General features: G+C 42.1%; 1 protein-coding gene and 1 long non-coding RNA gene across 8 annotated transcripts in view; one reads left to right on the top strand and one right to left on the bottom strand.

Annotated features, from left to right (window-relative positions):
• LOC551957 (headcase protein) overlaps positions 1 to 25,360 on the top strand; it is a 139,683-nt gene that overhangs the window by 66,623 nt on the left and 47,700 nt on the right. For 2 of the 7 annotated variants that reach the window (XM_006562601.3, XM_016916500.2), the window contains exons 2-8: positions 3,262 to 3,309; positions 10,141 to 10,474; positions 10,899 to 11,255; positions 11,526 to 11,785; positions 12,150 to 12,401; positions 12,638 to 12,809; positions 13,400 to 13,806. The exons of 2 other annotated variants lie outside the window; for them this stretch is intronic. In XM_006562601.3, the coding sequence (XP_006562664.1) occupies positions 10,405 to 10,474; positions 10,899 to 11,255; positions 11,526 to 11,785; positions 12,150 to 12,401; positions 12,638 to 12,809; positions 13,400 to 13,677 (1,389 nt within the window). In that variant the 5' untranslated portion in view covers positions 3,262 to 3,309; positions 10,141 to 10,404 and the 3' untranslated portion in view covers positions 13,678 to 13,806. 3 more of the 7 variants (XM_026445502.1, XM_006562600.3, XM_026445503.1) reach the window with 3 other exon arrangements.
• On the bottom strand, positions 12,707 to 18,406 carry LOC107965567. The gene is made up of 2 exons (XR_001705645.2): positions 14,154 to 18,406; positions 12,707 to 12,872 (listed from the first exon to the last, which is right to left on the bottom strand). It is a non-coding gene; the product is annotated as an uncharacterized LOC107965567 (long non-coding RNA).

Here is a 25,360-nt window from a genome sequence, read left to right as displayed (position 1 = left end):
TTTTCGAATGATTTTACGATCTCAAGTTGAGAATTTCACTTTATGATCTTTACTTGCTTATCTATTTGCAGCGTAGAATTCGGCGAATCCAGTTTTTCGAAATCTTTTCAATTCTACGATTCCATGTTACATACTCTTTGAAAAAGGGTTCACCGCCGACCGTGTTTGGAACGGCAATCCGAATTCTAAAAACATCGCCGCCGCCGTTCCAGTTTGCGTATCGGGTTTTAAAGTCGTTGCATGAATCAGCGAGGCGAAACGAAGCCGCGCGCGAGTTTGAAAAGTGAGTCGGCTCGAACGAATAGAGTAGAGCCCCGATGCGATTAGCAAACATTCGTCGAAGCGCGGAGCCAGCCAGTTCTCTCTCTCTCTCTCTCCCTATCTTATCGCCCAATAATGTGTTTCGAACGCGAAACCTAGTTTCCGCCGTGGAAAACTATTCCTTCCAGCCATGGGAGAAACAATACTTCAAGCCTTGTTCTATCTTATCGCCTCGTAAACCGCCGGTATGCGACAGCTATTCTGCATTTGCGTTTCGTGGTCGGTTGCGTATATAATAATAATAATAATAATTTTCCATTCCGTAATTGGAAGAGGATACAAAGCGCGGTATGTGCGTGTGAGAGATAAGGGGCATTTTTCAAACACTAATTACTAATGTAAATGGTAATTAGAATTGTTTCGTCTTTTTTTTCTCTTTTTTTTTTTTAAATTTGCTTTTAACTTTTCTGCGTCGATATATTTAATAAGTTAATGGAATTAGTAATATGAGACTCGTGTCGTTAGCTTGTGTTTTCAACAATGGTGAATTATTATCGGCCAGAGAGATTACATCGGAATTTATCGTTTGAATTTTTCAATTTATCAGACTGGGAAATCGAATATATATATCAAATCTTCCAAACTACTCCTCCACTTTGTCGGTTATCAAAGTACACGGCGCTCACGAACAATGGAGCAGCACGTGGCGTTACGATGCCTGTAAACCTATTTGAGAGAGTCCGCCGCGTTGTATACGTGTTTTGCCCGGGCGAGCGCGAATCATGAATAACGCAACGTTTGTTCCTTTCTTGAGATAAAACGTCGAGCGTGTGTTTCGTTAATGTTCGGCAAGGCAACGAACAGGCACGGGTTTTTAACACGAGAAGGAATGGTTTGGCAAACAAATCCGGGGACCAATTAACGCGATTATTGTTCGAACCCGATTTCGATCGACTGCTATTTCCAAGTAGGGCAAGGCGATTTCCTTTCTCTCTGTCGATGGCTCAACTTGCTAATATTTGTTATCGTGAAGGGAAAGCTTTTCTCTTTGAAAAAAAAATCTATCATTATCGCCTTTCTTATCTTTGATGTGCCATCTTTCGTTCACTTCCATATAGAACATAACATAACATAAAATAATGGGTAATCGAGGATTGGGCAATTTGAAAGAATGCAGAATGAGAAAGGGTTTTGGGTATCTTTGTCCTTGTAAGATAATTTCTCTTATCATATTTAAAATTTACTTTCAGAAACTATCAAATTATCAATTAATAATCGCGCGTAATAGTCTGGACAATATTTTTTTTTATCGTTTCGTATTTTTAGTAAATAATTACCTAAATAAGGCTTTCAAATTTTCAACGTTTTCATTTACTTAAATCGCCAAATCGTTCGATCGTCGTCGATTGACGGCTCGTTATTTTACGATCGAAATTATCCACTGAGAATTTACATCGATCTTTTCTATCAATTCTATATTACGCAGTCAATTGTACACAATCATTGAACCTTTTGCATTCTATGGAAATCTTCTTTGGAATGCCTCGTCGAAGGTTATGCAAATTTCAAATTGCTTTCTTTGCGCGTTTCCGCGGTTCACCATTTTTTTTATTATTTACTGTTACGTGGCATTCTTCTCTCTTGGGGGAGAAGAATCGCGATTTACAATTCACGTAAACGGAACTATTACTCTCCACGCATTGAAAACTATCATTTCTCCCCCGATATATTTTTCACGTCCATCCACGCTTGTTACTCGCTTGTTGTACATCACTTTTTCGTTATTAAATCACACTCTCGAGATCTATCGAATCGTTATCATTTATTTTTCCCACTTTCGAAAGAGGGAAATTCATTCGCGCGATTACTCTTTTCGATAAAACGACGAAATCGTTGCATCCGCGCTTGGAACCGCAAATTTCCAACCTATTATTTCAATCCCGGCTTCGATATTTCTTCCAGCTCCTTCTACACCTTGGAAGCTCGTAAAAAAAAAAAAAAAAAAAAAAGAAAAAGGAAGAAAAGAAAAAAAAAAAATATCACGCGTGTGGAATTCGCCAAGATTTACGATGCAGGCTCGTTTGCAAAAGTAGCTCGCGGTGACACGGTCGAACGAGGTTGGCGCGCGTTTGACAAATGGATCGAAATTACCAATTATCCCCGGCCGTTTCGTCGAGGCTTTGCTTTTGATAAAGAGCGCGGCGACTGGTTTCTCCCTGAAATCGAGCGTGAACGTTCGATCGTGATAATTCGAACGTGGACGGTGGCGGCCGGTTTTTGCGCGCCACGCGTGCGTCGTGCACCACGCTGCTGTTGCTCTCGATCCTCCGCTCCAATCGATTCGTAACTCGCGGTATCGTTCACGCGCCATCGACGTCACGAGGAGAACCGGTCGAGGGGAAGGGGGAGGGAATGGATTTTGCATTCGCGCGTGTGGGCGTGCATGCGTCGTGGTGGTGGTGGCCGAGCGTGAAAAGTAAATCAACATCGAGCACGCTCGGTCTACGAGGAGGCCATTGTGTCGTTATTATTGCCATTAGTTATTACATCTGGTATACGCGTGTGCTCTTTGCCCACAACCTTTCCTTCCCCGCCGCGCGTCATGTATTCGTTTGTTCAACCCTTTCGAGCGTGGTTAGACGTGGCATAAATAAACTCTCTCTCTCTCTCTCTACTCGCCTTTCTTTTTTTTTTCAAAGATACGATTAAGAGAGAGAGAAAGAAAGAGTTCTTGTGGTTGCAACCATCGACTTTAACACTGTTCAAAATTGAGTACCGTGCTTGTTTCTTTCTTTCGTTCGAGTATTTTTGAAAAGTCTTTTTTAATAGCTCCATCGAACTACACGAATCTTTTCTATCTTTTCGATCGGGTTCGATTAAGATCGAAACAGAGATTGGATATTCTTAGAATATTATTGAGAAAATTTTGAGTCGAAAAGAAAAGAAAGAGAATATTATTATTATTCATCTAACGTTTGTCAATGTCGTTTTCTGTTGCAGGTAAAATCCACTGGCCGATCCAATGTCGCACATTTAGGAAACTAGGTGGTAGGTAATCCCGCGGCCGAGAGAAACCAACGTCTCTCTTCCCCCTTCCCTCGACTCGGGGGAGAGAGAGAGGAATTTCCTGCGGTCCGGTGACTTTTATCGAGAACACCATTCCCGTCCGCCTTAACACCCCGTTGGGGAAGGAGCCGTGATTTATACGAGCTTGATCGGCCGTCCTAAGCCTCTCTCGTTAGAATCGATTGCGCCAAGGGGTGGACGCTCTCTCCGTCTTCCTCTTTCTCTTTCTCTCTCTCTCGAAACACAACCCATCACCACCACCCCCTCCCTCTTTCGGTCACGTCCCCCTGGAATTAGGTCGTCTCGACGTTTCGATCAGATTTCTGGAAACAATTGGTTGGTCGCGTGGCCGTTAAACTCGTCCGCAAACTTGCCCCCAAGAATTTCTTCTACCCCTGCGAAACAACTTCCCTTTAGAGGAAAACAACAACGGGAAAAAAGTTGCTTCTCTTTCAAAGTTCCAAGAAAATCTTTCTCTAATTATGCGTATCCTTTCTTTCGATGAAGAAGAAGAAGAAGTTTTTCCTCAAATTTATCGGTGGTACGTGATGATATTTGTTAAAAGCGATCGTTTTCTTATTTTTTTTTAACCTTCCTTCCCCTTTCTATATTATATTCCTCTCGAAAAAGCTTGCCATCACTTTCAATCTCGATAATTTCCTCGCATTGAATCTCGAAAAACTTCTCTAGCCAAGGGAAGTGCAGAGGAGAAGTTAAAGGAAAAGAGAGAGAGAGAGAGAGAGAGGCTTGGCCGGCCGATTGGCACAAAGATCACACGCCACGATCATTAAACGTTCCATTCGCGCAGAGATTGGCTCGTTAGTGGCGCGTTCATCTCCGGAATCCGCGGCGGGAATAATAATAGAAGGTGGTGGTATACTAGTAGTAGTAGTAGAGCCCCCGTCCAGAGGAGGGAGGGAGGGACGTGTATCGTCTCCTTAACGACGTATCCCTCGACCAACAACTCGAATCAACAATTTATTGTCCATCCCACGGAGGAGGAGGAGGAGATCAATACCGGTGCGGAGAAGACCACCTCTCTCACCCCTCTCACCCCATTCCCACGTTCAAATTGAAATCTATTCTCCATCTCTCTCTCTCTCTTTCTCCTCTCCTCCTCTCGTCCTTTCCCCGCGTATCGTGCACGCGTTGTTGTTGTTGTTGTATGTCGGTTGATTGCCGGTCGGCCGGGAACGTTCGATGCATACGCCGGCGTGGAACGATTGCGGGAGACAGCGGCAACGACCGACTTCAAGGTAGCTTAAGCCAGTCCACGGTTTATGTAAGCTGTTTCGAGGTCTGGGGGAGGATCTATGCGCGCCTCGCTTTCCTTCGCCGGCCGCCGTACATGTAAATTATGTAGGACTTCTCGATTAAATGGATTCACGGCGGTATTAGCGGGATCAGTTTCCGGTTTCCTGGCTTGTTGCTTTACAGGTATAACTTTTGATCCCGGATTTTCATTATATGGCTTATTTTTTTTTTTTTCGATTTTAGTATTTCATTCTGAAGATTTGTCAAAATGTATAAGTTTCTGTGTTAATTCGAAAGAAAAAAAGAATAATTATATCTATTTTCCTTATAATCGAAGTTGTGCATTTGCGCCACCGACGATTCATCGAGGGGAAATTATGAATGGGGAGGGAGGGAAAAATTAAGATACAGCGTGGAATAACGAATCGCAAAGATGTTGGAAAATAACGGGTACATCCGTCATCGGAGGAAGGATAATTGAGCGACGTTGATTAGACGTTGGATCGATGAACGAGGCGAAGGTTCGTTGTAAATTACGCGATGACAAAGCGTGGCTTTGCCAGCGAGTCGCGCGATTAAAGCGTTTGCTCGATAAGTAAACGTCGGAACAGATGGAATATTCATTTGGAAAAGGGGGAAATCGTTGAGCCGTGACGGGCGGCGATCGTGGCTCATTCCTATTCCTTGAATGAGTCTCGATGAATGGGTGCCGATATGCAACGTTCGATTAGCCTCGCGTCCAGAGATAGCCGGTGTACAGTCGAGTATTCCGATCGATTATTTGCTTCCAGGCGAAGTAATTGGGAAATTTGATTTACATACGCATGTAAAATTTTTCCTATTTAATTTTCCATTAAAAGTAAGATGGATGATATGTGTCGATTCCTTATATTTTCTTTGAAAAAAAGAATAACAACAAATTTACCTTTCTTTATTGAAAAGAAATACTCGATTGTATATTTGAGCGAATAGAAAAGAAATATTACATAAATTTTTCTTTTTTATAAAAATCATCCTAATTTTATTCTCAAAAACTCGATAATTAACTTTGTGAGTTAAAAATAGAACGAATCGTTTAAATTTTCCATTTAAACACTTTGCCCGAACGCACGTACGCGATTCTTGTAAACAGAATTTTATTTAATCGAGTGTTGACGAATTTTTCCAAGGAAATCGTATAAATATGTATACATATGTATATATATCGATAACCGGAATAGTTGGCAACAAGTTTGCCAATACATATCGCGGCTCGTACACCGGCCAAACCGGAATATCTCGTTCCCGTTGCGACAACTTCCGTGACGAACTGAATTCGAAAGCTGAGGTGGCGGCCGCCCTCCCACTCGGCGCAGGAAACGAATTTCACGTACGCGGCGATGAATGCGCGTTGACAACGATTTATGCTTGGAGAGAGGATGTCGAACGATTTCTAAACGGCGCCCAGAATTCCGTAATCTCGTAAATCATCCGTGCGCGGGATGATTTCTGCGAGTGGTGGAAAGATGGTAAGTGGATGCGGATGATGGCGTGCAGAAATTCCAAGCTTATTCTATTCATCCGCAAAATTAAAAATTGAATTGTTGTTTTAGACTTTCTTTTCTCCAATTTTTTTGAAATAATTTTTGAAAAATATTTATAATTCTTAAATTATAGTAGTGTCTAGAGATTAAGCTTTTCGTTTCTAATTTGTGTGCAATTATTTTGATATTTTCTTCTTTGATAGTTTGCTACACGAGCAGAAAAGGAACGTATCTATTCTGGGAACAAGTTTGTCGAATCGATATTTTCGATGTCATTAACAACCGACTATCTTGTCGACTTCCTGCGTCGCGGTTCATGCTGTTCCACGCTGTCACCAACAATATTTATGCTCTTCGTAGTTACAATATCTTATTTACCACATTTTCTCATCGAAGATATATTAAAATACGTTCAAACTTCTATACATCCTTAACTTTTCGAAATTGAAAACCATTCTTTATCTTTCCTTTCAAATCTAGAATTAGATTTCCATTTTTCGTGCAAAGATATTATAATTCTTTCAGTTTTCAATAAAGTATGCGACTTTAAATATTTCTTACAACTATTCTCTAAAATATATTACTCCTTTCACTTTGAAAATCATCGTTGTAATGATTGACAGTTGCCACGGTTAAGAAATTTTCGATTAATTTTCGTTATTCTGATCTCTAGAATCACCCTGTATACACACACACATCTATTGCTGACAATTCTATTCGTCGAGGCGGAAAAAATCGGTCAACACCTTTATGCCCCCAGGCTGTTATTTTATTCTCGTTATCGCCGATTTATTAGTCGATGCGGGAGAAAAATCGCTCGCGTTCCCGCTTCGCCACTGCTAGAAACTCTCTCTCGAGGCGCCTCCCGGAGCCACCTTCTTGCGGGCAACGTATAATTAGACGCAATTGTCGAGTTCTCCCGGGTTGTGCGATCGGTCGTGATCTAATTGTCCGACGATGTGTCTACTTCGCTCGGGTGGATAATTTTCGAGCCATGATTCGTTTCTGCAACCGTGTCGGGAGCGCAATCGATGAAAGTGAGCGGCTACCTCGCACGAACACTTTTTTGCTCTCTTTCATTCCCCCTTTATTTGCCTATTCCGGAATGCTCGTACAAAAAAAAAAAAAAGAAAAGAATGCAAAGAAAATAACGAAAACCTTTCACACAAAATTGTATTTTGTTCTCGAGTCGATATCGATGAAAATTTACTTTTCAAAAATTTGGAAAGCGGAAAAAGATAGGAAAATTTGATGGGGAGAGATGTTACGACAAAAATTCAAGGGAAATTGGTGCAAATTATCGATAATAATCCCGTGGAATCGCGGGAGTCTCGATCGATAAACCTTTAGAATTCCCCGTCCATCGCCTCTCTCATTTACCTATTCGTCTACCCGTAGTTAGTCTTCCTGCAAACTTTTCGATCGGGCTCCGTCCAACTTTCGTACTCCGACCCTGCAACGGACATTTAAATGCAAATACACTTTTTACTTATATTTATATGCAAATTCGAGCGTTCCCCGGGGGACGGGGAGAGAGAGCCGAGAGACGCCACGCGAATGGAAACGGCGCGGAATTGAAAGGCGAGAAAAAGGCAATGGCTTCGTGATACCTTGCAATTATAGTCGCTTTGTCGTGGTGTTGGTTAGACGGTTACCAAATAGCATAGAAAATCATAAGTTAATTCTTAGGTCGATGATAGGAGGATACGTCAGGAAATAACAACGTATATACCTTTCTAAAATTTCAGAATTTCTCAACAGGGATCTCTCATCGTGTTATGACGAGATCGTATAAATAATTTTTACAATTTTATTAAATAGCATAGAAAATCATAAGTTAATTCTTAGCTCGATGATAAGATGATACGTCAGAAAATAACAACGTATATATCTTTCTAAAATTTAGAATTTCAACAGGAAATAGGATACGTTAGAAAATAACATTCGTATACCTTTCTAAAATTTAGAATTTCAACAGGATCTCTCAGTGTTACGACGAGATCGCATAATAATTTTTACAATTTTATTAAATAGCATAGAAAATCATAAATTAATTCTTAGGTCGATGATAGAAAGATATGCTAGAAAATAACAATGTCTATCTTTCTAAAATTTAGAATTTCAACAGGAAATACGTTAGAAAGGAAGATACATTAGAAACATTTGTATATCTTTCTAAAATTTAGAATTTCAACAGGAAATAGGATACGTTAGAAAATAACATTCGTATACCTTTCTAAAATTTAGAATTTCAACAGGATCTCTTGTTACGACGAGATCGCATAATAATTTTTACAATTTTATTAAATAGCATAGAAAATCATAAATTAATTCTTAGGTCGATGATAGGAAGATATGCTAGAAAATAACAACGTCTATCTTTCTAAAATTTAGAATTTCAACAGGAAATATGTTAGAAAGGAAGATACATTAGAAACATTTGTATATCTTTCTAAAATTTAGAATAAAATTTCAACAGGATTTCTCAGTGTTACGACGAGATCGCATAATAATTTTTACAATTTTATCAAATAGCATAGAAAATCATAAGTTTCTTAGGTCGATGATAGGAGGATACGTTAAAAAGTAACAACGTCTACTATCTTCTAAAATTTAGAATAAAATTTCAACAGGATTTTTCAGTGTTCAGAGAAGATCGCGTAATAATTTTTACAATTTTACAATTCGTGTAAAATTTGTTTCAGATCAAGATCCGAACGATTTCCGTACGTTCGAACATGGTATTTCGAAATTGGAGAAAAATTCGAACGATCTCGAAATAACGTTCTCTCGAGTGAAATTATCTCGAACGTTTGAAGATAACGAGAGGATCGATTTAGATTCTCTGGGAAGGAGGACGGTGCATCCTTCCGGTCGGGCAAAGACGCGTCGTTCCGCGGATCCTCGATCCACACCGGTATAGTTCGGTTATCGTTCTCGGTTATCTAAAATTCTCTCCACGTCCCGTGTGTCGGAAGCAGGTTCTCGTGGTGGCGCGGAGATAAAAGAAGCTGCCACGTTTCTTTATCTTTCCACCGATTTCCTTTCCTCCACCGATGCAAAAGGAGATTCGTTCCAGGGGTCGTTTACTTGTCGCCAGACAATGCGAAAATACAACGAGAAAGATTTTCTTTTTCTCTCCATTGGATTATCGGCGTAATTATATATTTAAATAATTTTCGTGTTAGCGTATTATAGTAATATTCGATAGAAAAGTCTAACTGGAAAAGAACTGGAAAAGAAAACAAAAAAAAAAGAAGAAAAATTTGTTTAAAAGTCACGTATATTTACAAACGAATAAAACTCGAAACAATAATATTTTGCAAACTTGGCTCGAACACTTGGTATATTCAATAAAAATAAATAAATAAAAATAAAAATTCGAGAAATCATTCTCGATTCTCACGGAACGGCGAAGGGGGAGATCATCGAAGGAGAGATCTCGGAATCGGCGACGCCACCGGAGAGAGAGGAGGGATATTTAAAATGTAGATGCACTCATTTAAATACCCCATCCGTATTCGCGATTTAATCGTTCCTTCCTCTCTCCTCCACCCTTTCTTCCTACACCTCTCCCTCCCTCCCTCCTTCCCTCCCTTCCCGTGCCATTATCCTCCGACAACGAGAGATTCTTCTTGGGAAAGAGGGAGACGGAGAAAGAAAGAAGAGGAGGAGGAGGAAGGAGGGGCTTTCGTAATCCGAAAGTTGTCAGCCGCACATCGCGTATTTGCTCCTAATGGAATTTGAATGTCGTTAGTCGGAGTAACCGGGCGTGAGGAAAAAGGGATCTTATCCCTATTACACCGCCCCGATCCCCCGTCTCGATTCCGCCATCCTTGAGGATGGTGTCGTCCTCCTGTTGGAAAAACCACGCCATACGTAGTTTTGGCGGACGTTAGGGGTGTATATGGGTTTATTAGGAAGGAGGGAGGGGGGAGGGAAAATCGTTTTCATCGCCTGTCTTCGAACTGTTTGATCTTTTGCTGCCCCCCTCCCCTCCTTCCTATTTTCTACGTGCTCTCTTTTGTTCATTCAGGGGCGAAACGACTCGAGGGGGGAGAAAGGGAGGAGGCAGGAAAGGGGAAGGAAGGAGAGAGAAGAGGGGTGGACGGAGAAATACCATGGCAACGCGACGATTGTTAGACGGAAATCCTTGATGAGAGAAGTGGATCGACGATATTATTTCCGACGGCGAGAAGTGCAACGAAGAAACGATTCGATAGAGAAGAAGAAGAAGAAAGAGAAGGAGAAGGGGTGGTCAAACGAACGTAGCCGAGAATCGAAATTCGACTTGTGAAAAATGGCCGAGAAGCAAGAATTCAAGGTTCTCTTTCGAAGGAGATGGCCGCAATATATTGGCGCGATCTCAGGTTCCTTGTCCATTTTCGTAAATCTCATCTCGTCATCATCGCTGTTCTCGTTCGACGAGAATTTATTTCGATCCGTATCCGTATCCATTGTAACCTATCAGGGGAGAGAAAAAAAAAAAAAAATCTTGGCGATATATCGTTGACGATTCCCTCGAATAGTGGTGGAGAATTTCAATTTTGGAACGCGAAGATTGCAAATTCTCCGATAAATCTTCTTCGTAGAATTTTTCGCGGAATTTTTTTTCTCTTTTTTTTCTTTTATCATCAACGTTCAATCGTCAAGACTTTCGCGAGTTCTCCAAACCTTTCGCTTACATGTACACACAATGTTTGAATGTATATACATTCAAACATTTCATCACACATATATAAACTCTCGATCCGTATCATCCCATATCATCATTATTTGGAATAAATTCCGCAGCGTGCATGGGTGGATTTTCACTGGGTTGCGGTATCGGATGGAGCGCGCCATGCGTTGAACTTTTGAAAGAAGAGCACATGTACGACATATCCGCGATCGCCTTGATCGCCGCGATTTTCCCATTGGGTGCGGCCTGCGGGTTGCCAATTGTGCCATTCCTGATCGACAAGATCGGTCGAAAGTGGTTGATGCTCTCTCTGATTCCGGCCTTCATCCTCGGCTGGGTTTTCATCATAATCGGTGTTTCCGTGTTCGCCCTTCTGGTCGTAGGAAGATTTCTCACTGGCGCCTGTGGTGGCATGTTTTGCGTCATAGTGCCCATGTACTCCGCCGAGATTTCGGAGAAACAAATCAGAGGTACGAGATGGCGAAACGATTTTTTTTTCTTTTTTTTTTATTATGAAAGCCGAACGAAAAAGAAAAGAAAGGATAAGTTCGGCGCATCGTATGATTTTTAACGCTTTTGGAGCGATTGAAGTATCTTCCCTCTGTAAATTTATGGCAAAAATTATTTAAAAATTTGGGAGAAATTGGCTCGAGAAATCGTTGAAGATCATACACATTGTGATATATGTATTCATTTTGTTCTCCCCAGTTGAAACGCATTAAACTTTGTTATTCGATCAGGTACTTTGGGTATATTCTTCCAATTATTGCTCGTGATCGGGATCCTGTACGCCTACTGCTGCGGATATGCTAGAAACGTCGTTACCACGACAGGTCTTTGTTTAGTTGGTCCAATTCTGTTTGTTATAATGATGATCTTCATGCCTGAGAGTCCTATGTTTTACATGGTAAAGCGCAACGAGGAGGCTGCCAAAAGATCGATGAGATTCTTCCGAGGACCGGATTACGAAGAAATCGACGATGAGCTCGCTATATTCAAAGTTAGTGTTTCTATTTTATTTAATCCTTTCCTATCTCTTCCAAAGATGTATGTATTGTTACCCAACATAACAAAAATTTATTTCACCATCGACAATCGTATTATTATTAGAGTTTTCAATTCTCTCTCTTATTTATAACTTTTGTTATAACCGTAATCGAGTTGATTAATCCGATCGATTCGATCAAAAGTTTAAATAATAAAGAGATTCTTGAACGTACGTAAATCATTATTCGAGAGCAGCGAACGCTTTGAATATTTCGGGTATTTTTAGATGAGATTCGAGAGTATTACTCGCCATTGAATTACTGTAAAATATAAAAAGTTTTCCTCGAGCAATCCTCGAATTATTTAATTAACGCCAGGAACAAGTAGAGAAAAGCGCACTCCAGCAAGTGACGTTCGGCGCGTTCATGAAGAAAGCTGTGCTGAAGACGTTGGGGATCGCTTATGGGCTGATGTTCGCCCAACAATTCAGCGGTATCAACGCGATCATATTCTACAGCGAGACGATTTTCAAGCTGACCGGCGTCGATCTAGATCCCTTGATGCAGATGGTGGTGTTCGCGGTGGTCCAGGTGATCGCTTGCCTCATAGCTGCTGCGCTGATCGACCAAGTTAGTTTTCCACAACTGCGAACCGAGTGAACGCTGCGCTTTACTTTTCCACGATCTCTTTTCGAGATCAATTCTTATTCGATACTTCACATATGTATATATGTATATTATTCAAAAATATATTAACGTCATAATGTGTTCGTTAAGGGTTAATTTCGCGCAGCGTACACTTCAGTTCCAGTTTCGCGGAAATAAATGGAAAATTTCCGTTTTCGAAAATTGGTTAATTTTTGTAGGTGGGCAGAAAAGTACTCCTGGTAGTATCTTTTACGGTGATGTGCATCTGCCTGATAGGTCTGGCCGTGTTTTTCATCATAAAAGAATCCAATCCCCCGTTAGCCGACACTCTGTATTGGTTACCGCTCCTTTGCGCTTGCTTATACATCCTGTCCTTCTGTCTGGGTGCCGGTTAGTAATAACCAAATCGACTTTTTTTCTTTCTTTCTCGTTCAACATGTTCACCCCGGATATCTAAAATCAATATCTAAAGTTGGAAAACTAAAAATCAACACTGGTGATGATCAGGTAACTCAAATCGTTATATTCATTTTGCATTCTTCCAAAGTATCTTTTTTTTTTTCTCCTTTCCAGAATATAATATATTAATTTTAAACGAAATATATACATATTCAGTTGCCTCAGATGATCGTTATTTTGCAGATTTTTTGATACATGCGTTATAACTACTCGAAGTAGAAAAAATTCCACGAAGCGATTCTCCAACGTTAGTTACTTAGATTCATTCCGAGCTGAACATGTCTGTGTCAATTTTTTTTTTCTTTTTTACTCGACGAGATTTATATCTCGAAGCGTGTCTCGCGGCTACCGATGATCGAAGATCGTTGGGACGATCGAAAGAAAAAAAGGGAAGAAAATTTCATCGCGTCGCCTCGAGACATCTTTTTTTAAGGAGTCGAAAGTGGATCGATTCGTCGAACATCGATTTCGAAACATCGATATAATCGTACATTTTTACCGTGGATATGTATTATGTACAGGTCCTATACCGTGGGCCTATATGGGAGAGATCTTTCCCACCAAGTTAAAGGGGACCGCTTCCACGTCCGCGGCATTGTTCAACTGGATATTGGCGTTTATCGTGACGGTGTCGTTCTCGAGCGTGGTCGATGCCGTCGGGATCGCACCTGTTTTCTTCTTCTTCGCGTTGATCTGCGCGTTGAGCGTGATTTTCGTGATCTTCCTTTTGGTCGAGACAAAAGGGAAAACGTTCACCGAGATACAGAGGGAATTCGGCACGTTCGAAATCGAGGAATAAAAGGAAAGAAGAAAATATATATATATATTTGAATAAAAATATATATATATCGAATATCGAGATCCGAGAGATGATTTTATCGCTTTGTGAGCGAAAATGAAAAAAATATATAAAAGGGGAAAAAAAAAATATATATATATATATAAAGATAATATAAAAAAATAATCATTGCCATTGTATAATGCCATTGTATAATGACGATGGAAATTTTTATTTTCTAAAAAAAAAGGAAAAAAAAAAAAGAAAAAGAAAAATAAAAATTGCGCTATTGCGCGATAAAATTTTTTGTATTTATATTATGAATAGAAAATAAATGTAACTCTATTGAAAGAATTATTTATATCTTTTTCATATTATAACTGAATAAAATAAAAAAGTAAAAACGATTTGTGCCAGTATTTCCTAAAGAAGCTATATTTTTCATTATACGTATATATTCGAATCGGGATTTATAAAATAAGAAAACTAATATTTACGTGTTATTCGATGAAACAAAAAATTGTATCCACCACCGAGTTCGATCGTCATCCTCGCCTTCCTCTTTACGAGATACGAATTAAATTTTCTTCTCCAAATCGAAGAATCGTTGCTCGACGAGCCACGAAGCAAGCGATAAGCTACTCTAACACTGGAGGCCAAACTCTCGATGGATGGATGGCTAAACTTGAACTCGCTCGAGGACCGCGCGTGATGCGTACACAGAGTGTTATACACCATCGACATACGACGTTCCAGCCCCCTTTCCCCCCTTCACCCTGCCCTTGTCACAGTTCTCGAGTCAACAATGATGCGCCTGTGGGGGCCATCATGCGCTCCGCCCATCTAAAATGAAAAAATCACCGCGAGATTAGCGTGTGACGAGAAGTTATATTTATATATATACACATATACATATACGTGTGCAACAACAGGGGGGCGGGGAGGGGAGAGAGTCTGACCCCGTTCGAGCGAAAAAGCCCATGAACGCGTTCTTTCATGGACGTTGACCTGGCGGGTTAATCGGGGAACATCGACCTATCGGCGATCAATGAGAGCCTGATATAATCGGTTCTCGATACACAACACAACCACCTACAAAGCCTTTCTAGCTTCTTTCGAGGAGTTGAATGACGCGATACACAAGGAGATGTATAATTTTCAGGAGATTCTGTTCGATACATCTTGGACGACGCGCTTGTACAGCGTTACTTCTCTCTCTTTCCGTTCGATTTATTCGATCATTTTACGAGAAGGTATATCTATATTCTTACATCTTTTCAGAAGAATTTAATATTGAATCGATTCGTCCCACGGGAGTAGTAGCAGTAATAATAGCAGTGGACTGGACTAACGAAAACCGTTTTACCGTTTCGGTTTCGGTTTCGGTAAATGGCCGGGACGCTAAGGATGAAATATCTCTCCCCCCTCATCTGCCGATCCACAATGCATTTGTCATGCAGTTGGCGTCGCTCGGTAGGCGTTCGCTTTCATCGATTATGCATTCGAATTTATATTTATGAAGCGTAGTAGCTTCTCGTATCGGCGTTCTAATAATGGATGCTGCTATAAACCTCTCGTCAGGGTCGGCCGTTCCATGTCGACGTACCAGGAACGCTTGCATTACTCGGTAACAGAGAGATAGAGAGAGATAGAGATAGAGAGAGAGAGAGAGAGAAGAGGGGAGAGGGAGCGAGAGAGAAAGCGCGAAGAGTTGTCTTCAAGCCTCCAAGTATATATATATGTATATATATGTATATATATATATTTTTCCTCTGTGTCGTACGTTTTGCGGATCCGAGCGTCTAACAAACGCTGTTTCTCCACGTGGCCGGATGTTTACGCGCGTCACGGCTCCTCGAGGGGACAGAGGAGGAGGAGGAGGAGGAGGAGGAGAAGGAGAAGGAGGAGGGGGAGGAACGAAATGGAATCGGTGTTCCCAATCGCGTGGCAACTTTAATTTTGTTTTTTTTAATGGAGAGATGTGTATCGAGTGCTTTGCATTCCTCGGTTATTATTGGATCGGTAATTGTTTTTTTTTTCCAAGATACGTAAAAAAAAAATATGAAGAATTGAAGATTCGTGAGAAATATTTATTTATTTATTTATTTTAAACGACTCGATATCTTTGGTAGAGGGAACGTTAATTCGAAGAAGAAGGTTAGTCTGCGTGGTAATTTTTTTTTTAAATTACAATTGGATATCGAGAATTGATGGATGTCGACAGATTTCAGAGGATCGAGAGGGTTATTATCAGTTTGGAGAGTTGGCTTCGTCGCCGAATAAATTTGCCGGTGAAACCGAAAGTAACCGAGGAGAGGAGAAAGGCAACCTCGTGCAAGAAACAGCCCCGGCGGGAGGTCAAGAGAGACCAGACGAGTTTTTCGCGCGCTCCGCCAAGAATCGGTCGTAGGTTCTTTCTTCGTGGGAAGAAGTTGACTTCTGGAAGCGACCAATGGAGAAGAGAAAAATCGCGGCATGTTTGCCAGATTCTGTTTCCATTTTCTTCCCTTGTATTCGTTATCATCGTTAATTGCACTCGTTTCGTTTAAGGGAATTGATGATAAAATACAATTCGTTATCGGACTATAATACAAGTATTCGAAAAAAAGATATGGGACAACACAAAGAATTTTCATAATTAGCACTTTGACTCGTTGTTGGAGGAAAGTACTCGAGGAAAGATCGATCCTAAAGACTTGTTTATTTTCTTCGACGCCAACAATCTTATTAATTTATCGGATGGAAATAATTGAAATGTGATGTAAGAGAAAATGGCGAGTCCGATCGAAGATTTTTTTCCCCCCCGGCTGTTCCTCCGACACACTGGACCCGAATGCAGTTGTGGATATCGGTCGGAAGAGAGAGCCAGTTTCGAAGTCGATGTAAGTTCGTCTGTTGTATATTTCATGAACGGTGAGTTTCCATCCTCGTCGATGCGCGAAGAGAGAGGGACGATCGATCCAGAGATCCGCGCCGCTGACGCGGTACGAGCCACGCACGATCCCATCGCTGGACCCGTTTTATTATACGTGACGCTCGCGTCTGCGAAAAATTGCGTTTTTTCACGGCGCACGGGGGCTTTACGGCCCGCGATAGGGGTGATTACCCCGCGACCCGTGTTTACCAAAAACCTTCCAAGCTTGCGCGCCACCCTTGCGTTTCCCCCGCATCAGCATCATCCTCGAAATTCTTTAAAAAAATACCGAAGCTCACCGTGACCCTCCCTTTCCTTCCGATTTGAAATTCTCTCATCTTCGAGAAATTTTCTAATCTCGAATACTTGCGGTAATAATAGATCCCAAGTATTTCATATTATATATAAAACGCAAGAGAAACTTCTCTGTATCCTTGTAAAAAATCTATATCTCGCAATAAGTATATTAATTTTCGAAGGCCGCGCGTCACGTGGGTCTGGTGATTTCCAAGCGACGTCGGCCAGACTCTCCATTCGCCTCCTCCCAGTGTCACTCCGTCGTTCTCCAACCTCGTTTACCTGTCTCTCCTCCTCTCCTCTCCGCCTCGACCCACACGCGATCCACGCTTCAAGGTTTCCGCTCGCGGATCGCTCCGCAGACGGCCCCCTCTCCGCCCCTCTCTCTCCCTCGCGAGCCTCGCAAAGCCGCGCGATTGCACACTGCACCATTGCACCGTGGGGCCATTGGCCTCTCGGTATCGTCGCCGTTCGAGCTCGTCGGCGACACCGAGCTCGAGCCGAAAAGCGGCGCGCCGACAGACCGAGCTTTTTTGCGTGGCTCTCCCCTCCCTCCCTCCCTCCCACTCGGTTTATCGCGAGGAGGCCTCGAATGGGGACGGGTCACCGTGTCGCGGGCCGATTTTTCTCTCGAACCGATCGAGGGGAGGGGATGTTTGTTCGATCCTCGAGGCAACAGCGAACGACGATTGTTGTTCAATTTGAAGGGGGAGGGTCGAAATTGAGCGGAGTAAAGAAGAGGTGCGTTGACAAAGGGAAAAGGAAAAGGGGAGTATGATTATTTTATCACGTGATCAGAATTTTTAGGCGTTTTGATATCATCGGTTGATGTTTGATAATCGAATATTCGGGACAGGGAGGAAATGTTTCATCGATGTTGAAAATTGAAAATGATATTCGAAGCAAGAGTATATCGATCCCTTTTTATAATCGATGATTTCTCGAATGTTGCAACGAGATTATAAATTCTCGTCGCAAGAAAAGTTTGGAAAAAATGGATATTTTATTTACACAGATATATATATAAAACCATCTTTATACCGTGGAAGTCTGTGTTAAATCGATATCGAGGATGTCGTTCGTTTCAAATCGACAGTTTTATCGTTTCCTGCGTCCCTCACACTTTTCACGCTTGCCAATCATGTTCGCAACAACCTTCTGTGTTCGAACCTCTCGCGTATCTTCTTATGATCTTTAATAATTTCTCCTAAAAGGAATCCCTTAAAAAATTTCGATTAGTCAAGTTAATCGAGATCGAGATCTTATCGATAATTTTTTTTTTCTTTCTAAGAATTACTTTCTCAGAATTTCGTTTCGATTAACACCGTGTGCCGATTAATCGAGCGTGATTCGACCATTTCGATCAAACTTCCATCACCTGTCGCTAATAGAGTCGCAACCCTCTTCAAACCCTCGTCGAGCTTTCAAATTTACCGAGAGCAAGGAAGAGAGAGAACGAGAGAGAGAGAGAGAAGGCGATTAATTAATTTTCATCTGCTCGGATCTTTTTCTCTCTCTCTTTCTCTGTCCGGATCGCGAGATTCCCGTTTCCTGTGCCCGTTATCGTCCCTCCATAAATAACACAACCGCAGAAATAAACGCGCTATCGAGAAAAGACCACTGTCGCTCCACTCTCGATCGTGTATTAGTCCGCCCGCATGTAAATTGCCTTTTATATATGCCTCCCTATCTTTATATCTCGCCACGTCTGACTATTATCGCCAGTCTGTCCACTATCTACTGCCGCTGCCTACAGAGTTAGAGTCGAGAAGTTAGAGAGAGAAGAGCGAATTCGTAGGAGGTCGACGTGAATGGAGATGGCTGTTTTCGAGCGGTTTACACGGAATCCAGCCCCACGTGCTTGTATCGCGTGAAAGAAATCACTGTGCGGGAGAAGAGGAGTGTCGATTTATCGATGACAACTGCATCGGTATAAATTTTTTTATATTTTCTTACGGTAGTTTTCAAGTAGGAAACTTTCGAAATTTTCGGAATTTTAATTCATAATCTTTCCATTCGGATCTTTCTTTTCTTTCTTCGAATTTCGAAGTCTGTCTTCGATTTTCTTTCTTTTGTTCGAAAATTCGAAACTTTTATTTATATAGATATTTAACGATCAAAGATACTTTTTTCTCGTGTTCCCTGGTTGACGACAAAATTATTCTCCTCCTGGTTATTTGAACTCGCTTAAGAATTTTCCACGCGAACGGTCACCGGATTACGCTCGTTAATCTTATTATCACGGTTTTAATCCAAAGTGCAATCAGCTTATCCAAATGCGGCGCGCGGCTCGAAGGACGAGGCGTTAAAAATCGCCTCGTTTCTCTCCACCCGTCTCCTCCTCCCCCCGGTCAATCTTGCATCGTTAAAGGAGATCGGGTAACGTCACGGTGCGTATATTTCCGAGGCGACCCAGTTGCATAGCGAATGCAACGGTAGCGAACCGTTCGTGGGCCGTGGATCGTGTTCGTGCGTGGGGGGAGGAGGGGAGGGCAACCGTTGTCGCCGCGAAACTCGCAGCCCGCTTTCTCCGCTTATGCTCATCTCACGATGATTTTCTCGATTCCTTGAGACGAACGATTCCTTAATTTCTTATTTCGAAAAATATACTTTTAGACTCCTTCTTTCCTTCCTGAAAGTCGAGTTCAGTTTCAGAAATTCTGAAAGTTTCGCGCGAGCACGAAATGAAATCACTCTAAATCCTATTCTTAAAGATCTCCTCGATGGAATAACGAAACAAATCGATCCCTTTTTCTTTCCTATTCGCCATCCTTCGTCCGTTGTTCGACGATTTTTCGTTACGCGAGTCTCGAGAAATCTGAAAGAGACTTTCAAGAGTTGCGATTCGAATCTTCTGTTTCGAAAAGGTTGGAGCTCGTCAAACGTACGTTATCTCGCAAGGATGGATCCAGAACGTCCAGAAATCAAAGGAATTTTTGCCACGATAACGAGACGAGGATCGTTAACGGTGCCGCGCCGCGATCAGGACACACACACACACACACGCACACAGGTTTTAAATTGGCCGGATTTATTGCAGTGGTTTGTCTTTCTGTTAACGGAGGGGACCGGTTTTCTAAGCCGATAGAGCTCGACAAAAAGGCACGATTAATGGCGGATCAGTATCAGCGGTATTCGATGTTCAGCTGTCCTCGATCGCGTGACGCTTTTATCCCAGAGAGAGAGAGAATGAAAAGTTACTGGAAATTTTAACCGTGCCTTTGGATCACTGGTTCCATTTTAATTTATTAATTGTATTACCTCGTCGTCGTTTCACAAAAATAACCAATTTCAATTATTTCAATTAATTCTCAAAGTCTCTCAACCGTGGAATATTCGAGGAATATTTTTTTCCCTGAAGGAACCCTGCTTCGAAACAAAGCAATCTCAAAATTTCAAGAAGAAAGAGAGAGATAGCCTTATCAAAGATTAATCATAGGCGACGTATAATTATAATTATTCGAGATAAACAAATAATTTTCACGGATATCCAAGGATCGAGGGATAATGAACCGAGTTTATTTACAGAGGGAGGGAAAAATACGAAGAGGTTGTAAAGCATCCGCAGGAATAAAGCCTTGTTCTCTTCTCGCAGAAGGAACACAAGGGCAGGAGGGGGCTGCTTATTTTAAGAAATTAATTTGTCGAAGGACAAATTGCCTCGCGATACCAAGGGAGGAGGGAAGGCGGAGAGGGGGCGAATTTAACCTCGACGATCTCTCTTTCCGTTCCACCCGCGAAAGGGGTGGAAATCTCGCGCTGGTGGGGGACGAGGCGGGGCGGGGACACACGAAACTTCGCCTCGGCTAATTTACGCGCTCGTAAATCTCGCGGCACAGCGTGGCGTGTAGCTGCTCGGCAAAATAATAACGATTCGTGAAAAGGAAAGAGGAGAAGAAGGACCACCGCACCACCCTTGATCGATGCAACGAGGGTGAAAACTGTTTCGACGAGAAGTTTTCCTTTTGTAATTCTCCGCTTCTTCAACCTTCTTTTGTTCACTGCTCGCGAAAGATTTATAGCCCCAACTTTTTCCTTAATCGAGTATTTAATTAGGGAGGGGTAAAAATAACTCGCGTTATTCAATCACGTACTTTGTTATCTAACAAGGTGGGGATCGATCGATCTTTCTAATTCGTTGAATTAAAAGTTTTTGCTGATTACACACTTTCCATCATATTCGAGGACGTACAATCACAATGATTCGTGCATCGATTACACGAATAGATTATTTTGAATTTCGTTGCACATAATTCGATATAATATACGAACACACATAGTTTCTCACGTCTTTCGAAGCATCCTTTTCCCCACGATAAACCAGGGACGCGTAATATTCGTATCGACGAGTGAATGAGAGAGAAGGAAGAGGAGGAGGAGGGTGGCTGCCCTCTTCTCCCGAGGGTGAGGAATAACGGGCAGAGCCGCCCCTCTTTTCTTTTCCTTCCCGTCCCTCCCGCTCTTCGCAATTAAAATGTAAATTCCTCGTATTCGCGAGGATGCGTGTACACTGTGTACTACCCTCCACCGACGAAACAACGCGTGGTGGGGGGGGGTGTGGAAAGTGGAGCAAATATTCGTAGCCCTCCCCATGATTATTTGCATAATTTATCAGCGATATTCCAACAATATCCGAGGGATATCGCTAGTTTGAGGAGAGAGAAAGGAGGGGATGGAATTTCGAGATGCTTATATTTGTTTCGATTCTTCTTTCTCTCGAGAGGAGGAAGAAGTTTAATCTTGGTTCTCTGGGAGGGAGGGAAGAAGGCGAGAGTTTGTCGTTAGGGGGAAGGAAGAAAAAGAACGTTTTAACCATCTCACGATTGATTTATCGTCGCGCTTCTCGTTGCGTTTCCACTCGCGAGGAGAGGGAAAGGCGCGTGGTGTTTTGAACGTTTCTCTCTTTTTCCCTTCGACCGCGCGTTTGTATACACTTGGGAGTATTTATATAACGAAATTTGCGATTGATTTATCGCCGCGCTCGCGATATTACTCGGGCGAAAGACGAAGAGAGATACTCGGGCGGAGAGAGACTCGAGATTTCGCTCGCTTTTACTTCGTCGCGAAAGAAAGATTACGCGCGTTGATTAATTATTACGAATTCATCTTTTTCTTTAATACGTATATATATATAAATCTCGATTGTCTTCAAATTCGAGATATCAAAAGTTCTTCTCTCTCGATAATTTATTGAACGGGAAAGAAATTTTCCATTCAACCGGGATTCGTTCGACCATTGATAACTTCTTTCGCCCTCGCGAGATTTCGAAAACAAGTTCGAAATTTCGAGGCGCAGCGAGTTTTGCCTGTCAACTCTCGCAAGGAACTCGTGGAAGGAAACCGAGTCGCGCGTATTATTTATGCCTTTCCGCCTTCGTGGACACGGAACGACAGACCCTCCTCCACGCGAGAACTCCTTTTTGCCTTTCTTCTTCTTCGCGTCGCCTTCTCTTTCCCTCCTTGCTTCCATCTCGTCGAATCAAGAGGGAGGGAAAAGTCGACGCTCGTCCAAAGTCTAATCGGTGACTAGCGTGTTCGCGCTCGGCTGGCTTCCTTCCTTCCTTCCTTCCTTCGGGACTCGCACGTGGCAGAGCGCATCTTCCGGATATATAATGGCAGCGCGAAATCCCTCCACTTCCTCTCTCTCTCTCTCTCTTAGTTTCATTCTCCTCGTGGACAGGAAAAATTTCTTTGGTCCTTCGATGTGTTAGTTTAATGCGTATTTTGAGAGGGGAATGTTTGGTGTATTCGCAATAATGGAATTTTATCCGTACGCTTTTATGTCGCAAAGATGGAAAAGTTTCAGTTGACTTGAATTGCATTTATTAAATATTCAGTCAGAATGAAATAACAACTCATCGGGTGTCTTATAATAGATAAAATTTTATTATACAGTTTTTAATAAAAGGAATAAGGAAGAAAAAAGGTTTATTTTATTCGAGAAAAGTTCGGGGAGCAGCAATTATATATTATCGAAATTGTATTTTGAACGTATCTCGAGAAACGCATTCACAGATCGCGTTCTCTCCCCCTCGCATGGCAGATGATATCGAGAAGAAGCGAGAGGAGAGAAAGAGAGGATCGGTGATAAAGAGTCCGTGACGAGCGTGATCGTCGATACCGCTCGTAAGCACGCGAGCGTGCGTAACAACGCACGCTCTCTCCCATAGCTGGCGGGCTTTATGTGGCACAAGGATGCAGCTCGTCTGGGTCATTACTGTATCACGCTTCTTCGACCGTGTACTCTTTCTCCCCTTTCTCCTCTTTCTCTCTCCTTCTTTCGGATCGCTCTTTGGCCCGGCTTGTGCGATGCATAATAATCGCCGCGACCGGAGAGGAGGAGGAGGAGGAGGAGAGGGTGGCGATGGCGTGCGTGCGTGTACGGTGCAATTTTCGCCAGAAACCTCGAACCGTTCCAAGCCTCGGCGAGAGATTTATACACACGTGAAACATGCGTGTGCGCATGGATCGAGTTTAATATTCCGTGGATTCAAGATTTCGCGCGCGGGAGGAGGGCTATTTTTATGATGTTTCAGCGAAGACTCGGTGAAATTTACGCGCGTTTAAGCGTATGGATAAAAATAAGGGGGATCGTAATCCTGTCGCGGAATCCTTTCACCTCAACAACTAGATGTACCTATAAGTTTGCCCAAAAATAGTTTCGGCCCGAAATAATCGTCAACGCCCAACGTTGCTCAACGTGGAAAGCTCTCGTAACAGTCGAAGTCTTCGAAATTAACGAGCCTCATTGATCCAACGATTTTCAATTTTTCAACTTTCTCTTTTTGATGATCTCTCTCTCTCTCTCCACGCTCTTTTCTCCTAATCAGATTCGCGCGAAACACTCTTCCATTTCCACCCTCTCGAAACCTCTTCTTACTCCCGCTGCTGTTCGCGCCAAATAAAAACATTACCATTCCTCCTCTCCACCCTTTCTTTCCTCGCGATCGAACGGGTTCACGAAGATAAACGATTTCCGGGAAAGGAGGAGGAGGAGGGTGGACGACGACGACGACGACGCCTCCGTGGTGGTATGGCGGTTGTTGTGTGCGGGTGTCGCCCGAGGGCGTACGCTCGAACGTGTAGCCTCGATAGCTCTCTCTCTCGAAACTCTGTGCCCCTGATAACGGAGAGGCAAGTGGCGCGCGCGCGCGCGCGCGCGCTCCAGGGTACACAATGGGTTTCATTGTGCGCCCGGCGAGCAAACAGTGGACAGCCTTTGGCGATAGCGCGCATTCCTCCTTCCTCGAGTTATCGATGCGCGCGGGGATCGCGAATTTGTTTTTCTCTCTATCGAGAGAATTGTATTGTATTATTTAATTTAAAACTAGAAGGAAAGAATTTCTAAAGTATAATTATCCTTTTGTGACGAGATCGAAAAGGTTTGTATATTAAAAATTGGATATTTAAAAATTTGAATTGTAAGTTTTTTTTTTTGCAATAATTTGGAAAAGGAGGTAGAATTGCTCGCTCGTATTATATTATTTAATTTAAAACTAGAAGAAAAGAATTTTTAAAGTATAATTGGGTGTTATCCTTTTGGGCGAGATCCAAAAGGTTTGTATTAAAAATTGGATATTTAAAAATTTGAATTTTAAGTTTTTTTTTTTTTTTGCAGTAATTTGGAAAAAGAGGTAGAATCCGGGAGAAATAGATCTGTTTGCCTGATTTTCCTTGCGTTATTTTATTTTTATCTCGATTCTCGGTAAAGAATCGCGAACGTGATTAATTTTTCTCTCGTTTACGTAATGCAAAAAAAAGGAAAAGACGAGATATTATCGTTCCTCAATGATACAGTCGGTACGTATCTCGCAATACTTTTTTTTTTTTTTTTTACATTATATCTCTCTCCGTTCCAAGAATCGGATAGATTCCGAGTCGATCGATAATCTCGAGAACTTGTTAAGGAAATTGAAAACCGAAGATCACTCGCAGCGAGTAAATCTGTTTTCCTTTTCATCTTTTTCCACGGTTTTCCAACGGTGGAATAATTTAAACGGACATCCCGAAATTAAACTGATACATCGGCCATCGTCAAAGATACTCCTCGCTATTTTCAACTCCCTGATTCGATGAATCACACGGAGAGATCCGCTTTAGAGGACCATTATCGTTTCCACTGTCATCCACCCTTGCTCCATAATTTATACGAACAACGTCTTGGTCTCTACCTTTCTCTCTCTCTCTCTTTCAAGAGAAAGAAGAATCACTATCTCTCAATCGTAAAAAAAAAAAAAAAAAAAGAAAAAAAAAACAACAAGAAAATAAAGTTTCCCCGATCTTTTCCCTCTTACATTATACGATACAATTTCGATCGATCGTCGATTCTTCTTTTCCACGAACCCTTAACGATTTCCACGAGACGAGAGACAAGCGTATCGACGAACGAAACCGCGGATTCGGGGAAGAGAAAGTTGGAGCGTTAACGTTGAAAACGGATGAGGGAAGAGGAAAAAGGAAAAAAGAAAGAAAGAAAGGGGAAGAAAAAGACAC

Source organism: Apis mellifera, linkage group LG15 (genome assembly GCF_003254395.2).
Source record: "Apis mellifera strain DH4 linkage group LG15, Amel_HAv3.1, whole genome shotgun sequence".
Lineage (NCBI taxonomy): Eukaryota > Metazoa > Arthropoda > Insecta > Hymenoptera > Apidae > Apis > Apis mellifera.
The sequence above is the reverse complement of the archived record's forward strand: the minus strand, read 5'-3'. Positions and strand labels throughout refer to the sequence as shown.